Raw genomic sequence first — 25,654 nt, 5'->3', positions numbered from 1 at the left:
CCGGGGCACGAACCCGTGTCCCCTGCATCGGCAGGCGGACTCTCAACCACTGCGCCACCAGGGAAACCCCGAATCATTAGTTTTAGTATGACAAAAGAGAATTTGTTTTAAATTAAATCTTTACTAATGTAGGATAAGTAAGTCTCATTTTAAATAATTAAAATAAAGCATCACTTACTTTTGCTGATGCACTTAATTTTGTTGATACATTTCTGTGAAAAGCAACACTAGCCAAATACAGTCCATGTCATTAACCAGTACTCTAATGAACAGTTATCCCAATTTATTAACAGCTGCTCAAAAATGTAGTAATTAATAGTTTCATTTATTTTTGGCAAACTTGCAAAATGACAAATAGTTTTGTATCTGTTGCAAATTAGGTCTCCTTCCCAAATAACGGATGACACTATGGGGAAGACTGAGCAAACTGAATCCTTGAACATCTTTGGATCTTTAGAAGATCAAATAAAGAACAGCTGTAATTCTATTTGTTACATCTGCAACAAAATACAGTGACTTGTATCGTCACGTGAAAACAAATATGCTCTGTATTAATGTAAATAGGAATGTTCTTTCTAACCTGACGGAAGAAGGCTGACATGAACGTGTGTGTGTGTGTGTGTGTGTGTGTGTGTGTGTGTGTGTGTGAATGTGATGGGATTTGTTTTGATTCTCTAATTAAATCTATTGCCATTTTTTTCATTTTAGAAGATTCTTTTTACTACTAATCAGGCAAGAAAGTGACAGCAAAGGAAGAAAAAAGTTTATTTTTCCCTCCTTATTATTTATTAATTGATCACACAAGAAATTAGAGCACACAGCATCCAGGGATTTTCAAGTCATTTGACACTAGTAGATGAAAAATGTAATGCTTGTAAGAACTAAGTAAAAGTGAATTAACAAACATATGTTTCTGAAAGATATTTTAAAATAGTAAGTCAAATTTAATAATATTGGCAATAAAATGTTTTTACTCGATTGCAAATTACATATCAGACTGCCAGATAATTTAGCCTTGGTGCTTCACAAGAGTAAATGTAAATGGCAAAAATCATGTAAGTAAGGAAGCATGGCAAATTAAAAAAAAAAAAGAAGATGCCAGATCTGACATGATCTACTATCAATCTTTTTGTATGGATTCTTAGAATGATAAAGACTAATTGTTAACATAAAAATGTGTTTAAAAAAGCAAGATCTTTTCAAGAACGGTACATCACTCAGTGTCAGGCATTGCCTCATGCATGTTTTACTTACTTTCAGTTGGGAAGGCTATATTGAACTTTCTGGTACTAATCAAAGGTTATGATATGAGAAACAATGTGAAATTATTTAATTGTAATTTTAAATGAGGTGAAGGGAGAGAAAAAGAGAAAAAGATTTTTATAATTTTGAGAAGTATAAAATCTGAATACTGAAATAAAAACTAAAGGGTTTGAATAGCAAGTCTGGAATTTAAGAGAAAGATACATGTTAAAGAATAACTCTAGATGTCACTAGTATTTCTATAAAACACTTAGGTGCATTGTCTCAATGTTTAGTTGAGTGTGTGTGTGTATGTATGTTCCACTTTGGCTAATAATCTATTGCATGCAACGATCACTCAAAAAGCGTGCCTGTTAATTATTAAATTTTGACAGTGACAGGTAATACGTAGTGGTTTTTAAAAATAACAAATGTACATGCTTTCATGCATTTATATATTGAAAGACCTTTGTGTTTTCCTGAGTTTATTTATGCTTTCAAAGGTTTAAAGGTATGTAAAAAAGAGAGAATGGCATGAACAAACTCTAGACATGCATTACATATTAGGGGACAGATAGTACACAGTAAAACTAAGATGAAACTTCATAATAGGAAAATGGACAGAGAACACTGAAGAAATGGAAGAATGATTGGAAAATAAAACCCCACAGACTAACCAAAAAGAATTATCAGATGGGAATAACCAATAAGATATAAACAACACAGGAATGTAAGACAGGAAACATGTAACTTCAAGCACCACCGCAATGTAAAATCTTAGGAGAACACATCAAATGAATATGTGAGGACAGTGTCTTGATGAAAAATGTTCACACCACTCAATATCTGACACACCTAGTCTATGATATGGGCTCCCCACAGAGAATAAAAATGAAGCAACAAACCAAAAGAAAGATGTGTAAGACCAGTATCACTAGAACCAATTAGATCAAATTATACCTCTGTTAACAATCAGTATTTGTTTAAATTAGTTTTACATTATACCTATCTTCTTTTTTCTTTTGGCGGTACGTGGGCCCCTCACTGTTGTGGCCTCTCCCGTTGCAGAGCACAGGCTCCGGACGCGCAGGCTCAGCGGCCATGGCTCACGGGCCCAGCCGCTCCGCGGCACGTGGGATCTTCCCGGACCGGGGCACGAACCCGTGTCCCCTGCATCGGCAGGCGGACCCTCAACCACTGCGCCACCAGGGAAGCCCCCTATACCTATCATTTTTTTACCTTTTTTTTTTAAGGCTTTCTTTTTTACCTTTTGAATCAGTCAAAAGTTTGATTATAGGACCCATGAAGTATCATATCATAAAAGTATGAGAATGTTAATTATGTTTAGAATAAACATATGAACAAATACAACGCATTAATATTTCAGGAATAACTATCTGTATATGATGGAATGGCATGTGACGACGAGCACTGTTGATGGTGAACGAAGCTTGGGAGGAGATGTTTGCAGAACGAGAAGCATGGTAGGAAATCCTAAGGAACGATGCCCTTTCAGGAGGCGGAAGTATAGGAAACCTTGAAAAACAAAGTCTGTTACTGATGAGAACTTCCTGAGGGAATTGACTGAAATTATGAAAGTGGGTTATGTGTTTAAAGGAGAACTTTAGGCTGTTACCTCCTTGGTACTGTTAGACATAAAGCAGTCTAAGAGTTGGAAAAGAGACAATGCTCCTGCACCTATCATTGATTTAAAGAGCCTAGATGAACATTAACGTAGAGGTGGCAAAAAAGGAGAAATGCCACAAATTGGACACCCAGAAAACTGCCAAACTGCACTACAGTCGGTGGCATTGGTAAATACGTCCCTAAAAACCCTTCTATGGAGATCTTGAAAATTCCCCCAGGGAGCCGAGGGTAAGGAGTACTACATTCCAGAGGCTAAAGCCATAACTGCAGTGCCCTTTATTCATCCAGAGCTTCAGTGAGGAATGCCCACCTTAAGAGTGTGCTGTACTCATGCACTTCAAAATCTCAGCTTCGAGTCATTAACAGCAGACCACTGGTGCACTTATCTTTTCTTATCTGCCTGGTATATTTGGGGAGTAAATGGTCCTAAAATTGATTGATTCAATGAATTACAGTTCTCTAACCTTTATATTTTTCTACAAGTTGAAAAAGGGAAGTGCAGCCACTCATCCAAAAGGGGTAAGAAAAGTCAAGCCAATATTAAAAATACTAAGGAAGAAAATGGCTTCAAGGGAGGAACACAGAAAAATGCACACAAATGAAGATGAAGAATTTCCATCCTGCACTCAATGTTGTAACGAAATTTAAGCTTGAGCCTTTCCTTGTGTTTATTTCACCTTTACAGGTTGCCTCATGCCTAACACAACTGATACCCTCAGAGAGACAAGAAAATACACCACATCCACCAAACAGGACAAAGAGGATGTAGAAAAGGAATGTTCAAAGAAACAAGGTGAGCTCTTGGAAATGTGATGTATTAGAAGAGAATTTTTTAAATCCACAAAACATTTGGGACGTAACCATTAATAAAACTGCCCAGAAATCTTTGAAGACAACAATATAGAGAAGTTAAAAAAAAAAAACAACTGGAGGATCATTTGAGGGTGCTCCAACATCCAAATAATAGGAGAACAGAGGAAATGGCAACCCCTGGAAATTACTGGAGAAATGTCTTCAAAATCCCGAGGCAAAATGGTTTCCAAAGTAGAATTCAATTCCCAGCTAAATCAATCCATGTGAGACTAGAATAAAGACATTTTCAGAGATGCAGAGTCTCACAAATGTAACCACACCTGTTCTCTTTCTCAGAAAGCTCAGGAAAAATAATGGCATGGGATCCAGGGAAAAGGAAATTCCACATAGGAGAGAGATGAGGAAACCCCCAGGATGAGGAGTGAAGAGAGGTCCTAGGACAGCAGAGGTGCAGCTGGTCCAGACAGCAAACAGTCCAGAATAGACCCGAAAAATGGAGGGCTCCAAGAAGGATGTCACCAGGACAGAGAATTGAGGGGAGTTACACTTCTGTGTAGAGGTGGCTGATGAACTGGGATAGGCGCATAGAAAACAGAGCAAATGAAAAACAAGACAATTATCTCTACAACAACACAAAAGTTATACATCTATACATAATATCTACATATATGATCATACTAATGCACACAATAAATATTTACTTGGTCTGAATATTATGATATAACCATTAGGAAGAAAGAGGGGAAGAAAAGCAGATATGGTGTGTGTGTGTGTGTGTGTGTGTGTGTGTGTGTGTAGGGCACACAGCAGGAAGTCAATAGGTAATACTAAACTAAAAGCTTCAAGAAATAGTAATATAAGCATGTAATTTAGGTCAATACTGGAAGAAATACCTAAGAGTTGAAAGTGGATTTTTTTGGAGTGTGAAATTAGAGAATGAGGAAAAATAAGGCTGGGGCCTGCTGTACTTTGTTATGTCTTATAGAATGATTTGACATTCTAAATTATGTACAAGAAAAATAGGACAAAAAATAAAACTTAACAAGTGCTTAGGAAGCACACAGATGAAAATAACAATACCAGACTTTTCCTAACAGCTACCATAAGAACTCTTACATTTTAAGTGCTTTATAGGCGTGAACTCATACATTCCTTATAACAATGTTCTTAGATAAGTACAACTATTTTCTTTATTTCACAGATAAGTAAACTGAGGGACAGAGAGGTTACGTATTTTGCTCAGGGTCACCCAGCTAGTAAGTGGTGAAACTGGGATCAGAAGTCAGACACTCTAACCGCAGAGGCTGTACACAGAGGCCAAGATGAGGACTCAGTCAGTGCACTCTACTGCCACAGAATCAATGTCAAATTCGTTTGACAAATATTTTATGCAGCAAATATTTCCTATGTATCAGGCATTGTTTTTGGTACTGGGGATACACCAGTGAGTAAAGCAAAGATTTTGCCCTCATGAAGCTTAAAGGTAATAGAGACAGTAAGGGGTAATAGAGACAAGAAGGAAGATACAAAAAGCAGAGCTGGTGGAGAGTGGGCCTTTCTTACATTGAGCACAGACTTCAGACACGAGTGGGGTTGGTATGTTGGAGAAATGGGAAAGAAACCACTGTACCTGGAGTACGTGAATAACACAGCTCAAGTGGGAGAAGATGAGGTCAAGGAGGAAACAAAGAAGGGCAGGGTCAGAACACATATGGCCTTGTTGGTCAAGATAAAGACTTTGGCTTTTACTTGGAATGAAGTAGAAAGCCACTTAAGAGTTCACTTAAAAAAAAAAAATCTATATCTATACCTATATCTTTATTGAGGTGTAGTTGGCATAAGCAAAATGCACTGCTTTTTTTTTTTTTTTTTGGTTGCACCACGTGGCATGTGGGATCTTAGTTCCCCGACCAGGGACTGAACCCGTGCCCCCTGCAGTGGAAGCTCGGAGTCCTAACCACTAGATGGCCAGGGAATTCCCTCATCACTTTTAAAGTGTACGATTTCATAAGTTTTCACATATGTATACATGTGTGAAACCATCACCATAATCAAGATAATGCAGATACCCATCACCCCAACAGTTTCTTAATGCCTCGTTGTAATCCTTCCCTCCAGTACCTCCCTGGCCCTCATCCCATGCCAATGCAACAGCTGATCTGCTTCCGGTCACTATAAATTACTTTGCTGTATGGTATGAAGTATAGATGAGTTAATTTTTTTTTTTTTTTTTTTTGCAAATGGATATTCAGTTGTTCCACTACCATTTGTTGAAAATACTATTTTTTTTCCACTGAGGTACCTTTGTACTTTGTCAAAAGTCAATTCTCTGTATATATGTGGGTATATTTCTTTCATCTATTTTTCTATCTTTGCACCAATACCACACTTTCTTGATTACTACAGCTTTGAAATTAAGTCCTGAAATCAGGTAGTGTTAAAGTTTGGCTATTTAAGTCCTTTGCATTTTCATATGAATTTTAGCATTTGTTTGTCAATTTCTACAAAATAGTCTCATGGGATTTTTGTTTGGATTGTACTGAATCTGGAGCTAAATTTTGGGAGAACTGACATCTTAAGAATATTGAGTCTCCTGATCCATGAACAAGCTATATCTCTCCAGTTACACAGATCTTTAATTTCTCTCAGCAACATTTTCATACACCAAAAAATATGGTGAAATGCTTAGGGATAAATCTGATAAAATATGCGTAAGACCTATACAATGAAAAAAACACCGCTGAGAAAAATTGAAAAAGACTTAAATATTTGGTTCTTAATTATGTGTTGTATTGTTATTTCCTGCTTTATATTGTTATCTTCCTGTACTTCTTTTAGTTAATACTTATTATGCTAATCAAATTCTTTTGACTTGTTTGTTCTAACATTTCTGCCTCTGTTGGAGTCTGTAATCCAATATATATATGTATATTTTAAAGTAAATTATTTATTTATTTATTTATGGCCGTGTTGGGTCTTCGTTGCTGCACACAGGCTTTCTCTAGTTGCGGCGAGCAGGGGCTACTCTTCGTTGCGGTGCACGGGCTTCTCACTGTGGTGGCTTCTCTTGTGGAGCACGGGCTCTAGGCGTGTGGGCTTCAGTAGTTGTGGCACATGCGTAGTTGCTCTGCGGCATGTGGGATCTTCCCAGACCAGGGATTGAACCCGTGTCGCCTGTGTTGGTAGGTGGATTCTTAACCACTACACCACCATGGAAGTCCTATATATATTGATATATATATATATATATTTTTGAAAAGGCTGTTCTCCTCAAATGTCTTATTATCTGATTCTACCAGGCAATGCTATGGGGAAAGGCCAGTCTTCTCTGTCCGCCGAAAGCAGTTCAGCAATTGGAGGTGAATGAACCTGACTTAGGAGTATAGAGGCCTGGGCAGCAGAAAACCACAATCATCACACCCCTCTCTATAAAATAACTCCTCTGCCAGAAAAACTCTCCCTTTCCTCACTCTCAGGAAAATGAGAACTGTAATCCTCCAGCTCTGTGGTTTGTAAGGGGCAGAGTGAAGACCAGATAATTTGTCATCCAGTCCCATCAAGCTTTCCCAGCTCCTCACAAATACAGCACTGTGAGCTGCCCTGACTTTATCCTTAAAAACACTTGGACCAGAGATCTGAGTTTTTCTGTAAGGGGCAGATGTCATTTGTCCCAAGGCCATGGCCAATGACAAGCTAGTATAGAAAAGAACTCCAAAGGTTCTCCTCACATCTCATTCTCCCTTACCCAGGCTGAATTGCCTCTTGCTTCAGGTCAGAGCACACAAGCACACCTGTGTGCCCCCATCTCACAAGCACAAGTTCAAAATAGCACACCCCTTCCCTTAATACTGGGGACTTCTTGTAGTTTTCTGCATATTTTCTCTTTCTAAATTCCTCCTGGGTTGATCCTGGAGGAGAGAAGCCGTCTCCTTATAGTTTAGAATCAGTAATCTTATAGTTCAGAATCTTGACTGCAACAGCAACTGAGACCAAATTTCTAATATACAACTTTCAAGTAGTAAAGTTTTCTTAATTACCATCTAACTGCAACCCACAAGTTTAGATATTATCACTATGATTTTTTGGACACGAGTTATTTCAAAATGTATTTTTAACTCCAAACTTTAAAAAAATCACTTTTGTCAGTGATTTCTCTTAATCACATTCAAATTAAAGGATATGATCTTTATGATACATATTCATTAAAATTTGTTGATAGTAGCTTTGGCCTGGTAAGTCATCAACTTTTGTAAATATTACATGTGTGTCTTTGAGAAGAATGTGTTTTTGTTAATAGTTTGGGTGAAAAGGTTTATATAATATTAAGTTTGTTAATTTTCTGTTATGCAAGTTTTAGGATGGCTTAAACTATCAATAATATGAATGCTGTATTGAAGTGGGAGCACCATGATAGTGGGTTAGTGAGTTTCTCCATTCACTGCTATTAATATTTGCTTTATATATTTTTCTGAGTCTATTTTAATGAATGTACACAATAATAAAATTATTAACTTTTTGGTAAGTTGAATCTTTTATCATTAAATTATGTGTTTCTTAAGCTTGTTAAGGCTTTTGTTCTTAAGTCAGTTTGTCTGGTATGAGAGTCCCTTTTATAGTATATCTGGTATATGCTGTTCCATCCTTTAGTTTTCCACCTTTCTTTGTCATTATTTCAGGTATGTCTCTTATAAAGAACATATAGTTGGATTTTAAAAGAAAAACTAAATCTGCTTAGTTTTGCTTTGAACTGACAAATTTAATCCATAAATATTTATTGTAATTACTGATACATGGACTTGACTCAATTATCTAACTTTTTTTTTTCTGTGTTCCATTTTGTCTATGCCTTTTTCCCCCCTTTATTGACTTTTTAAATGGATTTTTTGAGGCAATTTATTCCATTCAACCCCACGCCCGCCAACTGGCTTGGAATTTACATACTCTATTTCTTTTGACTTAGTAGTTATTTTTGATATTTTACCATGAATACTTAATACAGTCTTATCAAGTATCAATCTCTTAACTGAGCAATGAATTAAACACCCCAAACAATTCAAGGACCTTAGATTGGACTTCAACTGTAATCATCAACACTGTCAAATTTAACATGCTGTTATTTTCCACTATCTTAGATTGTCTTTTGAAAAGTCCTATGAATTACATATTATAACTATCAACTTATATAAACAATGGTTGTTTAAACTTACTGAAATCTTTAACAGCTTACTGGCTTAGTATTCATTTTTTCATCTTAGACTTTCCTGGGGAGATCCTTTTCTTGAAATACATCCTTAGAAAGTCTTCTAGCAAAGGTCTGTTGGTAGTAAACTTTCTTAGTTTTTGAAAATCTTAAACTGTCTTTACTTCATCTTCATATATGAAAGATGTTTTTCTAGGCACATAGTTCTATGCTGACAATGCATTTTCACCCAGTACTCTGAAGACTTGTCCACTGTTTTCTGGTTTCACTGTCAGTACTCAGAAATCTGATGATGTACAGCTGTCATTCCTTTGTAGTAATTCATCCTTTATCTCTGGATTCTTTTAAGATCTTCTCTTTGTTTTTGGTGTACTACCGTGTACTACTAGGTATGGATTTCTTTCTATTTATTCTAGTTGGTATTCACTGTGCTTTCTGTACCTGTATCTATAGATTTATAACTTTCACCCATTTAGGGAATCCTTAGCCAACATCTCTTCAGCATCATGTTTTTTTCAGCCTTTCTATACCCTCCATCAAAGCCGCTAAGCTTAAACATATCTTAGATCTTTCCTGGGTCTCTTAACCACTCTTTCATTTTTCCATCTCCTTGTATTTTTATGCTGTATTCTGGCCTACTTCTTCAGCTGTACCTCCATTTCACAATCACACTTCTCATTTTTAACAATTATATGCTTTTGATTCAATTCTGCTTGAACAATTCTAATAGCGATCTGCTGCCTGCTTATCTTATTTCTATAAACGTGCCATTTGTAATTATTTATAACGTGTATAAAATTTATATAATCCATACTTTATAATTTCAGGATCTGACATCCTTAGGGGTAACTGTATTAGTTTTATGTTGACTATCACTGACGGTCAACTTATTATGTTTGACAATTTTTGACTGTCTAAATTAGACATGCTAGATAGGATTTATGTTAGCTTCTGCAGATACCTAGTGGGTTCTCAGTTGGGGTTAGTCTGTACAACATGGTACTTGGAAGCTACATTGCTTGCTTGGGAGTGTTAAACACAGTGGCTAGCACACTAACTACGGGAGGCCAGGAGATGCAAAGGTAGCTGCCGAGGTCGGTTATCTTGTTAAAAATTGAGCAAGTGTAAATCACAGGGCAGTAGTTCTGATCAATATTCTGGTAGCCATTTTCACCTAAGTAAAAATGAGGTCTTCAGAAACACCACATGCAAAATTTGGAAATACGCTGTCTAAAACAATAAACTGGGGCAAATTTTTTTTATTAAAGAAAAAATATAACATCGACTCAGCAATATAAAATGAGTAAGAACATAGAAGCACTTTTAAAAAAGAGTATATTTTCTATATACTTATTTATATATTATTAGAGATAAATATACATGTTGCTCTCTCATAAAGCCTAAGTACCATTTAAGTTTTGGGGAAAAGATTAATTCTCTTTTTTTAAAATTAAAAAATAAACTTATTATTCTAAATCTTGATCTAAAATTCATTAGTTATGGGTGGCAGAGATTTTCTTTTCTTCTAAAAATGCACTCATATAGAGAATGGACTTGAGGACAGAGGGAGGGGGAAGGGTAAGCTGGGACGAAGTGAGAGAGTGGCATGGACATATATACACTAGCAAATGTAAAAGAGAGAGCTAGTGGGAAGCAGCCGCATAGCACAGGGAGATCAGCTCGGTGCTTTGTGTCCACTTAGAGGGGTGGGATAGGGAGGGTGGGAGGGAGACACAAGAGGGAGGGGATATGGGGATGTATGTATACGTATAGCTGATTCACTTTGTTATACAGCAGAAACTAACACACCATTGTAAAGCAATTATACTCCAATAAAGATGTTAAAAAGAAAAGGTCCTCTTTATTTTTCATCAGCTTAAAAAAATACAAATAGAATGGTATCTTGCTATTCATTGCTAGTAATCCTGAAATAGATTCTAATAAACAATACATAAAATATTTTAAGCTGGCACTTTAGAGCTAAAGGCATCCCAGCTATAACTCACCATATTCATATTGGTATGGAAAAAAAAAAAAATCACATGATTTAATGATCAGAGTAAAAAGTGATTTTAAATTGCTTACCTGCTGGCTGTTTTCACAGAACAGTTTTTCTTGTGTCCTCTTTCAGCTCGGTTATCTCTCAGAAGCTGATGCTGTCCAAAGTGTTAAAACAAAGTTGTAGAAACAAAAATATTTCCATTATATTCTTTTGTAAGTAGAAAAGTATTCTTCTCATTCAGAGGGACACTATTTGTTCACTTGCATTACTTTTTTTTCTTTTTGTTTTTTTACTGGTTTTTCTTAAAACGAAGACAACTACTTTTGCTAGAGATGCCACTGACACACTTATAAAAATGTTGCTAAGAGTTGCCAGTGCTTGCCTGACAGCTTACACTGCTCTTATAGTCACTTAATATACAGCCTAGAGCTGGAGCTCTAGGACTCACTTGTAATTCTGGTGCTCTGGAGTGGTCCCGGTTAAAGTAATGGAACCTCTTTTACCAATGCTTCTACCAGTGCATTCAGCTACGAATTTTTTGAGGCTTTGTCACCTACGATGACATAAAAGATCTAATCTTACTTTCTCTGTATTTACTGGCCTAACATGGTAAAGAAACATTTAAAACATTCTTTTTCAAAGAAATTATTGGCTTGGAAATATATAATTAGAAAAAAAAATACAGATTTGACTGCCTCCTCAAAATGCCTCACCATACATTTCCCTTCACACTTGCTTTACCCTAACTAATTGGAAAGAAAAAAACCCAAGTAGTCAATACTTTTTGCTGTGTGTACTCTCAAACTGTAGCTTATCTTATTTATGCAGAAATGTGATTATATGCAAGAATGGGCTAATAAGAAGTTGTACAGCATATTAGAAATTAACCTTAATAAAAACAGAAATCTTAGAAGTAATAGTGCAGGAAAGATCTGGGTTCGAATCCCAGCTGTACCGGTAACTAACAAGTCACTAGGTTTTAAAAAACAGGTCTACCATTTATAAGCTGTGTAACGTCTCTAAGTCTCAGTTTCCACCTGGAAAATTGAGATAACAATAATATCTACCTGTAAGCGTGCTGTGAGTGTTAAATAAGATAAATCATGTCAAACGCTTAGCACTATGACCAGAGTATAAAAAGTGCCGAGTAAATGGTTCAAATGCTACAATTATAATTAATGAGCCTGGTTGTCAGTGGTTATTGTCTGACCAATATCAGTAACTTCTAATGAAATAACTGCTTTGAACTATGCAATGACATCATTTAGAGTCAATTACTAGCCACATTTGGCCATCCTTGAGAAGGAAAATAACTTAATTAGATCACAAAGAACATTGTTAGATCATTATTTCAGGGATGCCTTAACTAAATAAGACTACTTTATATTTCTCTTAAATATCTGCTTCTTTCCATCCCCACTACCAACATCCCAGTCCAGGCCATCATTTTCCCTCACCTACAACAGCCTCTCCAAATGCCTCCCTGCCTCCAGCCTCACTCCCATTTAATCCATTCTCCACACTGCAGCCAATAATTCTAAAACTAGATCTGATTACATTATTCTCTTCAGATAAACCCCCAAATCTTGTACAAGGCTCTCATGGCCCTTCATAATTTGATTATATTTCTAAACTCATAATTTATTATACTTCCTCCTACCCCCCAACCTAAGCTCCTTCTTTCTTTCTTTCTTTCTTTCTTTTTTTTTTTTTTGTGGTACGCGGGCCTCTCTCACTGTTGTGGCCTCTCCCGTTGCGGAGCACAGGCTCCGGACGCGCAGCCTCAGCGGCCATGGCTCATGGGCCTAGCCTCTCCGCGGCATGTGGGATCTTCCCGGACCGGGGCACGAACCCGTGTCCCCTGCATCGGGAGGCGGACTCTCAACCACTGCGCCACCAGGGAAGCCCTAAGCTCCTTATTTCTAAATGATAAATCCCCGCCATTCTGAACTTTTCAGTTTGGAGCATGTACCATATTCTTGCTCACCTTTGGCCCTTTGTTTTAGTTATTCAATCTGCCTGCATCTCCAAGGTCCAGCACAGAGCCTGGAACATTTTTAGTGTTCAATAAATATTTGTTGAATGAATGAGTGAATGAATGAATGAGATAAAGAAATAGGGAATGAGATATAGTATCTGATATGTAGATGAAGCCATACCTAATTATTACTACTTATAGAAAATAGCAACGACTTATCTTTAAGTCCATTAATCTGAAAGTGTTTCATTGTAGAAACACTTCGTACCATGAAAGCTAATTTGCTTCTGAAAAAAAAAATTAATTACTTTGGCATTTCTAATTCTAGTGCCTTTGTAAAAAAACATATACAAACCAACATTTGTGACACAGATAGCTAGAGGTGACATGATAAAATCTCTACCTCCACCTTCAATTAATAGTAGTAGTTAACTAACTTTTCTAATTGTTAGATAAGACGGATACGTGAACACTATTCCTGATATTTATGTTAAAACAGTTTAAACAAAGAACTCAAAAAATCCCAAACATATGTTCTTAAATAAGAAAAGAATTCTACAGTTTAGTTTTTTAAAAATGCAACTATAATAACCAAAATAAATATTAGGCTATACCTACTAGGTCTGGTTAGTTCTCAGGGAGGGCACCATCTGGATGAACTAAAATGAGATAGCAACTTCTGTGAACTCTAAGGTTAGAGCTCCTTCTATTAGATTCACATGAGAATTTCTTGTCTTCCTCAAATTTATAGTTTTGATGGGCTTTGTATATAAAAAGAGACAAATGTTGGAATTATTTAATATAATGCATCTATATTAAAAAGTCATCACAAAATTATCTCATTTTATCAATAAAATTATAAGTCTGGGTGTATCTTTGCAAATTTAAAATCGAGCTCAGAGAGAAAAATACAGACTCAGATCTCTGGGTCATGAAATTAACAGGTTATAATGGGAACCTAGATCTTTTAAGGGGCGAAGATGAAAAAATTAATCCAGAGTGTTATTTGAATAGAAAACATACATTTGTATTTGAAAGATTCCCAACACGTGTCTGCTCTGCCCCAACGAACAAAGAAAAAGGGTGGCAGGGGGTAGGAGGGGCATCAGGTCAGGAATTCATGATAAAAGACACAAGAGCCCTGGAGCTCTGCTCTGATAAGCAAGAGTAGCTCATCAGGTTTTGAAAGATTCTTCACTTCTCTTACTGCTAACTTTTCCTGTTTCCTTGGACTCCTATCAGTGTCACAAGTGAGGTCAGTTTTCAGGGCTCTGACTCAACACCATCAACTCCGATTAATAACAGAACTTCTGAATATGGTGCGAAGTGCTTCTTACCTTCTGACTCTCAGATTGCTGGACTTAGGCCAAACGGAGAGACAATTCCCTTATTAGTGAGTGACCTGCAGATGTATATTAAAAAATGACTCACATAAGAATGACATGAACATTCATAAACACAAAACCTAGTACAACGTGAGGTTTACAAAAGGTACGCAATTTTAAAATCTGCTGAATGAAACCAGGAAGAGAAATGTTCCAAGTGGATCATGGTTGCTCCTGTGACAGACAGGGAGCTGAGAATTTCTGTGGCTATTCATGATATTTTAAAAAGATTATTTTGTGCGTGTCACGTTCCTAGCACAAGAGGAAAAAGCAAAGAGCAGAATTCTTATTCCACGGCAATCCTTTCTTTACCACCTGATATTCAGAAGGCATTCAAGCTCAAGACTGTTTCTGATTAGCAGCCACTTTTCAGGTAACTCTTCAAATGTCTACAAAAGAATTTCAAGTCTCTCCACACTTGGCCTTTCACAGGGTCCTCACCTTAAAAGGAGAACTAAGTAATCTCTAAACAGTGACCTATGGCTCCTTAAGATACTAGTGAACTCAGTAAAAAAATCACATTATTAGATATTCAAGGAGGAAAATCCTCAGAATTGAAAAAGACACACACACAAAATGAGGCTTCCTGCAGCTGCTTTCTGTCTCCTTACTTCTACTACTGAGCCACCTTTCACTTTTCTCTTTTGTGGCCTCTGTGGTGCCCTCTCTGTGGTTTTCTCAAACATTTACCAACATCCTGTAGTCACTGCTTTCCTGCCCCAGATTTTACCCACCTCAGAGGAAAAGCTATGTTGTCTATATAAATACCTCTTTTTGTAAAAATAAAGAGTACCTGAGAGATAACGGCTGATGGACAACAGTGATTTACTGAATGTGTGATAAAGAAACGCTGAGTATGCATGATGTAAATGGAAATGGGACTTTGCACTAAAGAACAGAAAGGGGAATCATAAGGTGGGGAAAGCAGTGAGGGGTGGGATTTCAAAAGTGGGGTTAATATTATCATTTCTTTATGTTGGTAAGTTGGTATGGGAAAAATAAAAGGTGTTCATGCATGCTAATAGTCATTCATTCAACAATATGTTGAAGGATTTTATACTTTTTCATGGTCTTGCATTTTATCACTTGGACCTAGGTTGAGCCAATAGTTTACCGTGCTAAAGTTAGGTCTAAGTTGAATAAGAAATTTTTATCCCTCAAAACATGAGTAGTTTGCATGTGTATTTGTATACACACGTATATGTGCAACTGTTACTCATTATTCATTGGATTCTGTACTTGCAAATTCACCTATTTGCTAAAATTTATTTGTAACACCAAAATCAATACTTCTGGTGCTTTAGCAGTCATTGGCAGACATGCACAGAGTGACAGAAATTTGAGTCCCCTGTAGCGCATGTTCTCAGCTGAGGTCTGACAAGGTGATGTCTGTCTTCTTGTTTCAGCTTTCATACTGTAAACAAGTGTCTTTTTCGAGGTCCGTTCAGTGCTATGTTTTTTTGCATTTTTTTCTTGTTTTTATCTTCATTGTTTAAAATAGCCTCCTAGTATCGTGCTGAACTGCTGTCTAGTGTTCCCCAGTGCACGAAGGTTGTGATGGGCTTTATAGAGGAAATATGCGCATTAGACAAGCTCCCTTCAGGAATAAGTTATAGTGCTGCTGGCCATGAGTTCAGTGTTAATGAATCAATAATATGTATTAAATAAGGTGTCTTTAAACAGAAACACACATCGAATAAGGATATGTATTGATTAGTTAATGAAAATGTTGTGACCAGAGATTCTCAGGAACCTAACCTTGTATTTTTCCTGGGAGCAATTTTTCAGTATTTGCTACGTTAGTATTCTGATCAACCTCATAGAACATAGCTATTACAAATAACAAGAATCATTAACTAATAACCTATCTAGTCAAGATAAAAATCTGAAATGGTATATCAGAGTTTAAGCCAAAGGGTGATTCAAAATTTGTCTAAAATATTTAAAAATTAAAAAAAAAAAACGATTGGTCAACTTTCTTCTCTATATGTTCTTAGCTATTTGTTAATTTTTAATTACAGAAAAGAAGTTTGGCTGGGAGCAACCAGTTACACTATAATCTAAAGCACAGATTTATAACATTACTTTAGCATTTCTCAAATTCTAGAAGGTGGAAAATGATCTTTACAAAATCGAATTTGGGGATAAACTATATCCTGATGCGACTTACTACTAGGAGCAGAATCTTACTGCAATCATTTTACATAGAGGGTATGAACCATTTGGGAAAGCAGAAAGTCTAAGTTTTACATTCTGAACAAACACACTGCGGATGCAATGTAGCCTAGTTAATTTCCAAAACTTTAGAAATAACGGTATATATTCTATTATTAATGTGAGAAATATATTTAAAGGTGCAAATTGCTCTCATGGAAAAAGGCCAAGTTTACAAAAAAATCATTAAACTGAATTCACATATTTTTCTTTAATTAGATTCATGTGTGTTAAGAAATATAGTATAGCTTATCATGAAGTATTTGGCACTTTCCTGTTATAAGAAAAGGGAACTATGGTATGTGCAACCAACTCTGGACCTGCTGCCCAGCTTAAGAAATAAGACATCACCAATACATAAAATAATGTTACCCATTACCATTACTAAGCACAATCTCCTCTTTACCGACCTACCTACCTACCTACCTACCTACCCCTCAGAAGAAATGATCCCTGTGGATTTTTGGCTTTTCATTCGCATATATTTAAAGTACGATTTACATATCGTACTATTGACCCACTTAAAAAATAACTCTTACAATCCACAATGAAAAAAAAAAGGCTTAACAAGGATGCAAAGCCGAAAACATATATGCTTTAAATCTTATGAAAATTTTAAGCCCTAAATTACCTTATCACACTGCAGAGAGAGAACTAACACATTCAACAGACAAAGAAGATAGACTACTTATTTTATATGTAAAATTAACCAAAATGAATGTCAAGTTCTTGCTAAGTCAACTCATCATTGTGCTGCCATGAAACTAATAAAAAATTTTTAAAAAACTCACCTAGAAATATAACATAAACTTGTAAGAAACCATTATCACCTTCTAAACTTCAAAAATAAAAATATTCTCTTGCTGGCTGATCATGTTTAATACAAAGCAATTTTTTCAAGCGTATGCACTATTTTGGTACCTTAACTTTGCGAAAAACATATGTGAATGGTTAAGTCCTACAAACTAGTGACGTATCAGCACCGGCACAATGAACTCCTTTTAAAATAACCTGGAACTTTATCCTTTCTCATAAAACTGATCTACTACCTTGAAGGGAGATAGTTCAATATTTGAAGGACTGAGTAACTTCCTTTTGGATTAGAATGTTCCTTACCTGGCCATGCTCTGTCCTAGCCCCCGGGCTAAACCAACGGCTGCAGAGGAAAGAGAAAAGGAGTTAGCAGGAAACTCACTAAAAGCACATGCTCTCACGTGATCAGTCTGCATGTGCTGTAAGAAATGTATATGCCACCAGCAACAGAGCCTTAAAATATGCTGTATTTTAATGGATATTTCATGTAATCCTAGACTTACACCAATTTTGACAGAAATGGAGGAGTGCTCATAACCCAGTAATTTTCAGTTTAATAAGCAAACTCAGTTAGAATTACATTTCCATTAAATTATGTTAACATAAACTGCTGGGACTGTATTCATTTTATGAATCAATTCTGGTTATAAAATCTACAGACGCTATCATTGACCACAGCATCATTACAACAAATGATGACCTTCTGATTGTTGGAGTTTTAAAAAACATTAAACATTAAAAATACAAGAATATTATATTATATTATATATTATATTATATTATATTATATCCTCTGGCTATGTCCCGAGCAACAATCACACAAGGCCCTTGATGTGAATTCTAAAGCATCAGCTGAAGGTCCCTTGATCCCATTCCTTTCATGGGATTCTGGATCCTGGCTGAGAACAAATTCAACAACAACACTGGAGATATATAAGTCATGGCACAGTTGAAGCGTTCCGTTCTTGCACTGTGCCTCACCCTGCCTGGCCCACCCCATACTGTTCCAGCTGCAACTTGGGCTTCTAATAGTCTATCTGGTGATACCTTTTCAACAGGAGTTATCATTAGCTGTGTGCCCAGTCATCTGGCCAGTGTTCTGCTTAAAAACTAACTGTAAACATCAAGGAAATCGAGAGAGACATTGTGGGAAATAAGCCAGTAAAAGCCCACAATCGTAGGGAATGATACTAATATTATTATTAATGCTATCTATTTTTTCATGAATCATCATATTGAGTACAGGTATGTGCCAAGCACTCTTTAGACACATGACATGTATGTATTATTTCCCATCCTCACAAAAACCTTACAAGGTTATTCTCATGTTCCAGCTCCAGGAATGACTGAGGCTCAGATGCTAGGTTATTTGCCCAAGGTGCTCAGCACACCATACCACAAAGGACAAAGGGCTCACGTGGAAAGGGCACATTTCCTGGTTCCCTCCAACACTTCTATGTATTCTCCTTTGTGGTACTAAAACCTGGGAATAAACAGCCTCTATATTAATATGCTCTTATTTTGTCTATGCTCTTCCCGGAACATTTCTCAAGCTCATAGACAGTAATGCTCTTTGGCAGGTCAGATTCCATTTTTGCTGTGGGAATGGACACTTACTGCTATTTGTAAATGACATGTGGATTAACCACCAACTAGCAACTAACTATTTACTGCAGTTCCCTGACAACTTGACTGATAAATTTCCCCTCTGCTATGGATTGTACCTTTTTTCTTTAAAGAAAAATATTTTTTAGAAAATCAAATGCATACACACAGTTAAAACAAAACAAATAAACAAAAAGTGTTTGTTTCATCTATCCTGACCCCTAAGCTCTGTTCAGAGAAACCACTGTCAACTCTTTCTGCCTTTTCTTTTGGTATTTAATGATGTATTTCTACAGAATATGGTTATACTGATATTTTGTGATTGATTTTAGACATTAATAATTGACTTCCCATTATTGTAAATTTAGCTCTTTTATAACTCTCAAACCCCTATTCCCAGTTATAACACCATTTTTAATTAACCCGTTGTGAATACAGATATTATGACTACATGAATACTTTGTGCTGCTGAATTTTTCTTTTTGTTTCTCCTAAAGTTGACAGCTAATTTGTTTTTCTTCCTTTGCTATTATTTCTAGGTACTGGTGACCTTTTCCAGAGAAGTGTCCAGGAAGTGGTGTGGGAAGAATCTGGATTATAGTGTCACAGGTGGGTTCAGAAGTGGGATGTGAGGAAGTAAAGTGGGCATAGTCTAATCCACTCTTTCTACAAGTTAGGCTTTCAAAGTATGAGAGGGAGAGAGAACAGAAAAAAATGGAAAAGAAGAGGTTTCAAAATGTAGTATATAATGAAAGAAGTTTTTGGAAGAAAAAAATGTTCCTTCCAATCAAAGACACAGGTGCTGGAATCAGCCTTGGACAGAAGAAAAATCTTTTCCTCTAATACTAAGACAAAGGAAAGTGAAAGAAGGTATATCTGGATAAGTTCATCCAAATCTGTGACTAACAGCCTTACTTTGGAAAGCTGAAGAAAAGGTCAGATTCTTGGGGGTGGTGGGGAGGTGGGCAGCTTATAACAGGGGCTTGGTGACAAGACATAGAATAGCTTTGGGGGACACATAAAATGTTACGGAAGGTCATGCTAAAGCATTGCTGAAAGATCTACTGAAGTTCAAGATTATATATCTGTGTGGCAACAAATCATAGAATCTTTTTTAAAATTTTAGTTTTAATTTTTTTTAACATCTTTATTGGAGTATGATTGCTCTACAATGGTGTGTTAGTTTCTGCTGTATAACAAAGTGAATCAGCTATACGTATACATATATCCCCATATCTCCTCCCTCTTGCGTCTCCCTCCCTCCCACCCTCCCTATCCCACCCCTCCAGGCGGTCACAAAGCACCGAGCTGATCTCCCTGTGCTATGTATGCGGCTGCTTCCCACTAGCTATCTATTTTACACTTGGTAGTGTATATATGTCCATGCCACTCTCTCACTTCGTCCCAGCTTCCCCTTCCCCTTCCCCGTGTCCTCAAGTCCATTCTCTACGTCTGCGTCTTTATTCCTGTCCCGCCCCTATATTCATCAGAATCTTTTTTTATTTTTTAGATTCCATATATATGTGTTAGCATACGGTATTTGTTTTTCTCTTTCTGACTTACTTCACTCTGTATGATCTTATTCAGCAGTGCTCAGCAGAAGAGCAGTGGATGTGGGTAGCTGCACAGACTGATCCAAGGTTAGGAGTTTATGGAACAGGATGGTAGGCAGGATTCTAAGAGGACCCCCAGTGATCCACACCCTTGCACAACTTGCTCTCTTTGAACGTAGGAACGACCTGTGAATATGATGGGATAGTCACCCCTACAATTAGGTTGTGTTTTATGGCACAGCTGGCTTTAAGAAGGGGAGATTATTCTTGGTGGGCTTAAGCTAAGCGGGTGATTCTTTGAAGGGACTGAACTCTTCCTGGTGAAAGAGATTCAAAGTATGAGAGTTTCAACTGGAGAACCCAACATTTATTGAGCTTTACTGAAAGACAGGCAGTGTTCTCGTATAATCTTTAAAGAATCCCGCAAGATAGGATAGGTACTACCCCCATTTTGCAAGTGAAGAAACAGGCTCAGGGAGGTTGAGTGATTTGCCAGAGATTTCATAACAAAGTAGCAGAGCTGGAATTCAAACCTATATATTCAATTCCAAAGCTCATGTTCCTTTTAACTATTATACATATTGTCACCAGTCAGGGTAGCGGAAGTTGAGGCAGAAAAAAAGACTGGCACAGGTGCCTGGTCTAACTCACCCTGTTAGGTTTAGATGCTTCCTTGTCTAAGCTTTCAATACCTTTGCACATGTCTCCATTAAAGCAGTTATATTCATATACTGTAGTTGTTTATTTATCCTGATAAAAAAAATTGGAGGTCCTTAAGAAAGAGATACTGATCATAATTGTAGTAACAGAACAGTAATAGTAGTTGGAAGGAAATGTAGTGGTAGTAATAATAGAAGTGGCAGTAAAAACACTCCCACAACTCGGTATCTCAGTAAATGTTTGATACCTACTGGGAACCAAGGTCACGGTCATATGTAGATTACCTCATTCAAACCTCACACCTCACGGAAGAGTGTTACTGCTATTCAAGGTCACAAAGCTAGCAGGCACTGGTGTCAAGATTGGGACCGAGGCTGTCTGATTCCACACCCTGGATTCTTAACCACCATTCTCTTTCACTGCCTTCAGTTATCGTAATTTGGGGGAGGGGAGTTTTTCTCCTCTGCTCCGTTTTCTTTTTTTCTCTTTTTTAATGTACTCATGGGGTGTAAAGCTTACTTAATAACTTTTTAGTGAAAACATGAACAAATCAGGAAATCTAGAGAGAGTAGTGTCCTTGAAAGCCAAAGAGTCAAATTTATGTAAAGACAGCAGAGGAGAAAAGGCCGTGAAAGAGGATGAAGTTGTAGGGGCATTTATTTACACTAGAGCCAAGATTCCCAAGGGGACTTATGAGGCAGGGGGCTAACAGTGAAACGCACACCTGGGAGAAGCGGACACAGAGGAGTCTGAAATTGATCAATTGACGGGGATGGCTAGACCTAGAGACAGAGCTGGATGGCCTGTCTGTTCTCAAGATTCCGAGGGGCTGCATGTGGTTTCTGGGCTCACTTCTCCCTCTAGGATACAGATGCAGTTTGGGGATGTCTAAGAACTGAGCCTGGCACACATTATTTCATTTAATCCTCAACTGCCCTGTTGATAATGGGACTAGCCATCACCTATGGAACCCTCGCTATAGCGTTCTTTTTAGCAGAGCAATGTGGTCGGTAACTGTGGAGTAGAAGGGAGTTTTTTGTTTTCCTTTTAAGTAAGAAGTAGATAATAAAGCTTTAGGGAACGAGGTTTTTTGAACTAAAATCTCTGCAGACGCAGAGCTCCACACTGATTCCTTCTCACTGTTCCTTAATCCCTTGCCCTCACCCACAGTGCTGAACTACAAGTAGCAGAAATGTACAGGATTTCATGAGAAGTCAAATGATATTACAGCTATGCAAAAGGACAAAACCAACCTCAAAATTCTTAACTGAGGTCTCCTAAAGAAGCACTTTCCAAAAGGAAAGAGCCACAGCAGTTTATAATACAGATTTTGGTTTTTAGAGTTTCTACTTTTTATAGAGTTTCTATTTTTTGACTCAGAAGCATAATTTTATATGAACTCAGTGTGTCCTGTGCACATAATGGTCTAAGCTTGTGCTCTCTAATATGGTAGCTACTAGTCATCTATGGCTATTTAAATGAATATTAAAAATTAAGTTCCTCAGTTGCATTAGCCACATTTCAAGTGCCCTAGACATACACGGTTAGCAGCTACCATCATCAGCAGTGCAGATACAGAACATTTCCATTACTGTGAAAAGGTCTATCGGACACCACTAGTTTATAGATTATTGCTGAAAATTCGAACGAACTTTGGAAATGGAATATAAATAACTGTTTTATTGAAGAGACTTGTAAGTATGAAGAAGTATATAACAGAAAGGGGGTGGGCTGAGGAATGGGGAAGTAGAAACGTCTGTTAAACTCCTAACTCAATATTCTATAATCGGGTTTCATGGATCAAGACATGGGAATAAAAATTAAGGTGAGAGGATAGCATATTAAGATGAAGCCATATGCTAGGTAAGAACTAGATCTTGGTAGCAACTACAACTGAGGATGCCAAAAGGCTAAGGCACATGTGTCAACGTGGAAGACATTGACAGGGAGTTCCACGTGACCTTCAGTACCTAGGATGATACGTGAATTTTGGTTTTCTTGGTTCTGTCTCTGCCTGTGGTTCTCAAAGTGTTGTCTTCAAAGTGGATTCTATGCAGCCCTGGGCGGGAGTGAGGACGTCCCTGGAATACTGAACTAGTAGTCACTGTATTCCTTCCTCACTGCCATGAACTTGCAGGGGGAAAACAAAAAAGCCAGTTTCACTTAAGAATATTCTTGACATAGCAGTAAACATTTTTTATGAAATCTCAACTTAAGAAAATTATTCGTGGTGAAATGGGCAGTACACATAAAGTATAAAGCCTTTTATATATATAAAGTATAAAGCCCTTATTTAATTTATTTTTTTTGTGTGGTACGCGGGCCTCTCACTGTTGTGGCCTCTCCCGTTACGGAGCACAGGCTCCGGACGCACAGGCTCAGCGGCCATGGCTCACGGGCACAGCCGCTCCACAGCATGTGGGATCCTTCCGGACCGGGGCACGAACCCGTGTCCCCTGCATCAGCAGGCGGACTCTCAACCACTGCGCCACCAGGGAAGCCCTTGAAAGCCTTTTATTAGCTATCCTATTATAGTCTTCTGCAACAAAAATGTGTGTGTATATCTATATAACATACATACGTATGTATATAAATACACATATAACATTTCCTTAAGGATCTGTGACTATAAAACTAGAGTAAAAATTATTTTGAAAAGTTTATGCTAGTCAATGCTAATAATAATTGTTAGTTGATAACCATCAGTTACTTAAGGTCTGAAATAGTTTTCATTAGTACTCAACTAAACCAACATAAATACATTTTGACAATACTAAACACAAAAATAAAATTTTATTAGAAAGCTATCATTAACACGTTTTCCCCCCAAATTAGTTCACATATCCATTGATGAACATTACCATTAGCATCAATTCTACTGTCATTTTTAACAATTTGAGTGCTCAGAAACCTTGTTCACACAAATTGACAAATGGAAATAAAGGGAATTTGGTTAGAACCAACACTTGATTATTGAACTCCTTCAGAGTTTTATGCCAAAAAATAACACACAATGATTTCAAGATTAAGCGGTATTTTTAATAATCTACCAGATGCTGAAAACAAAGAATTAGTAACTACCTAAACTGCATAAAGCTTTGTGACTTAGTCATTTGATTTAATCTGTCAACATTATTATCAGTACAATATGAATGACCCCCTGTTTGGAACCCAAGAGGATTTTACACTACAGGGAAATGTGCCAAGATAAGATCAGAACTGAGAGGGCATCTTTTTTTCTAAAGTGGAAGAAAGGCAATTTTAGGACTCCCACCTGAGGGTAAGGCCCCCGAAGCAACCAGCTCTGAGACTCAAAGGACTGCAAAGAAGCAGTTCTTAATGGGCACACCCTCAAGGTTCAGCCCAGAGGTAGCCAGATGTTCGCCTAAAAATGTCCATCTCCCAGTCTTCTCCTGGATGGCAAACCTTACAAGCTGCTGCCTGAGGTTCTAGAGTCTAACTGAGGATGCATCTAGGGGCTGGCTGCCATCCTCCTCAGAGTCCAGGGGGCTGGGGGCACTTCCCCCGCCTTCTCACTCCTGCTTGCTGGAACAACAAAACCAGGCTGCTCGCTTGTACACATGTCTGGTGCCCCAGCTTTTGCAGCTGCCCCCTGAGGGACAGGCCCTGGATCTCCTGGCTCTGACAGCCAGTGGAGCTTGCATTCACTAGTCTTACAGGACTACAGCAAACAAAGAAGCAGTTTTTAAACAGACCCAGGAACAATGTCCCCTCATGGCAATACACCTAAGCTCAGTGTAGAGCGAGCAGGCAAAACACCCATCTTTGTCCTCCCTGGAAGCGTCTTAACTACCTACTTTCCCAGCTGTTACAACAGATCACATAAAAAACTACAAGAAACTACTCTAAGCAATTATTTGCCAACAAATCAGATAACCTAGAAGAAATGAATAAATTCCTAGAAACATAAAATTTACCAAAAACTGAAATCACGAAGAAACAGAAAATCTAAAAAGACCAATTACTAGGGAGCAGATTGAACCTGTAATCAAAAACTATCCCCCGCAAAAAAAGTCCAGGACCAGATCACTTCACTGGTGAATTCCATGAAATATTTAAAGAAAAATTAATACCAATCCTTCTCAAAGTCTTCCAAAAAAATAAAAGAGGAGGGAACACTTTCAAACTCATTTTACGAGGCCAGCATTATATCCTGATCCCAAAGCCAGAGAAGGATTCTACAAGAAAAGAAAATTACAGGCCAATATTCCCAATGAACATAGAAAAATCTTCAACGAAGTATTAGCAAAACAAATTCAACAGGGTCATACACACAATGCTCAAGTGGGATTTATTCCAGGGATGCAAGGATAGTTCAGCAACTGCTAATTAATAAATGTGATACATCAAATTAACCAAATGAAGGATAAAAGTCATATGATCATCTTAATAGATGCACAGAAAGCAAATGATAAAATTCAACATCTTTTCATGATAAAAACTCTCAACAAATAGAAGGAACGAATGTACCTCAACATGGTGAAGGCCATATATGACAACCCCACAGCTAACATCATAGTC

At 37.4% G+C, this 25,654-nt stretch overlaps 1 protein-coding gene across 1 annotated transcript in view; it reads right to left on the bottom strand.

Moving 5' to 3' along the window:
• GPATCH2 (G-patch domain containing 2) overlaps positions 1-25,654 on the bottom strand; it is a 169,753-nt gene that overhangs the window by 35,717 nt on the left and 108,382 nt on the right. Inside the window, exons 7-8 of the mRNA XM_007471861.1 lie at positions 17,598-17,637; positions 10,988-11,058 (exon numbers count right to left, since the gene is read on the bottom strand). Coding sequence (XP_007471923.1) covers positions 10,988-11,058; positions 17,598-17,637 — 111 coding nt within the window. The remainder of the gene's footprint in view (positions 1-10,987; positions 11,059-17,597; positions 17,638-25,654) is intronic.

This window comes from Lipotes vexillifer, unplaced genomic scaffold (assembly GCF_000442215.2).
Source record: "Lipotes vexillifer unplaced genomic scaffold, Lipotes_vexillifer_v1.1 scaffold566, whole genome shotgun sequence".
In the NCBI taxonomy this organism is placed as follows: Eukaryota; Metazoa; Chordata; class Mammalia; order Artiodactyla; family Lipotidae; genus Lipotes; species Lipotes vexillifer.
This window is presented reverse-complemented; position numbering and strand designations above follow the sequence as displayed.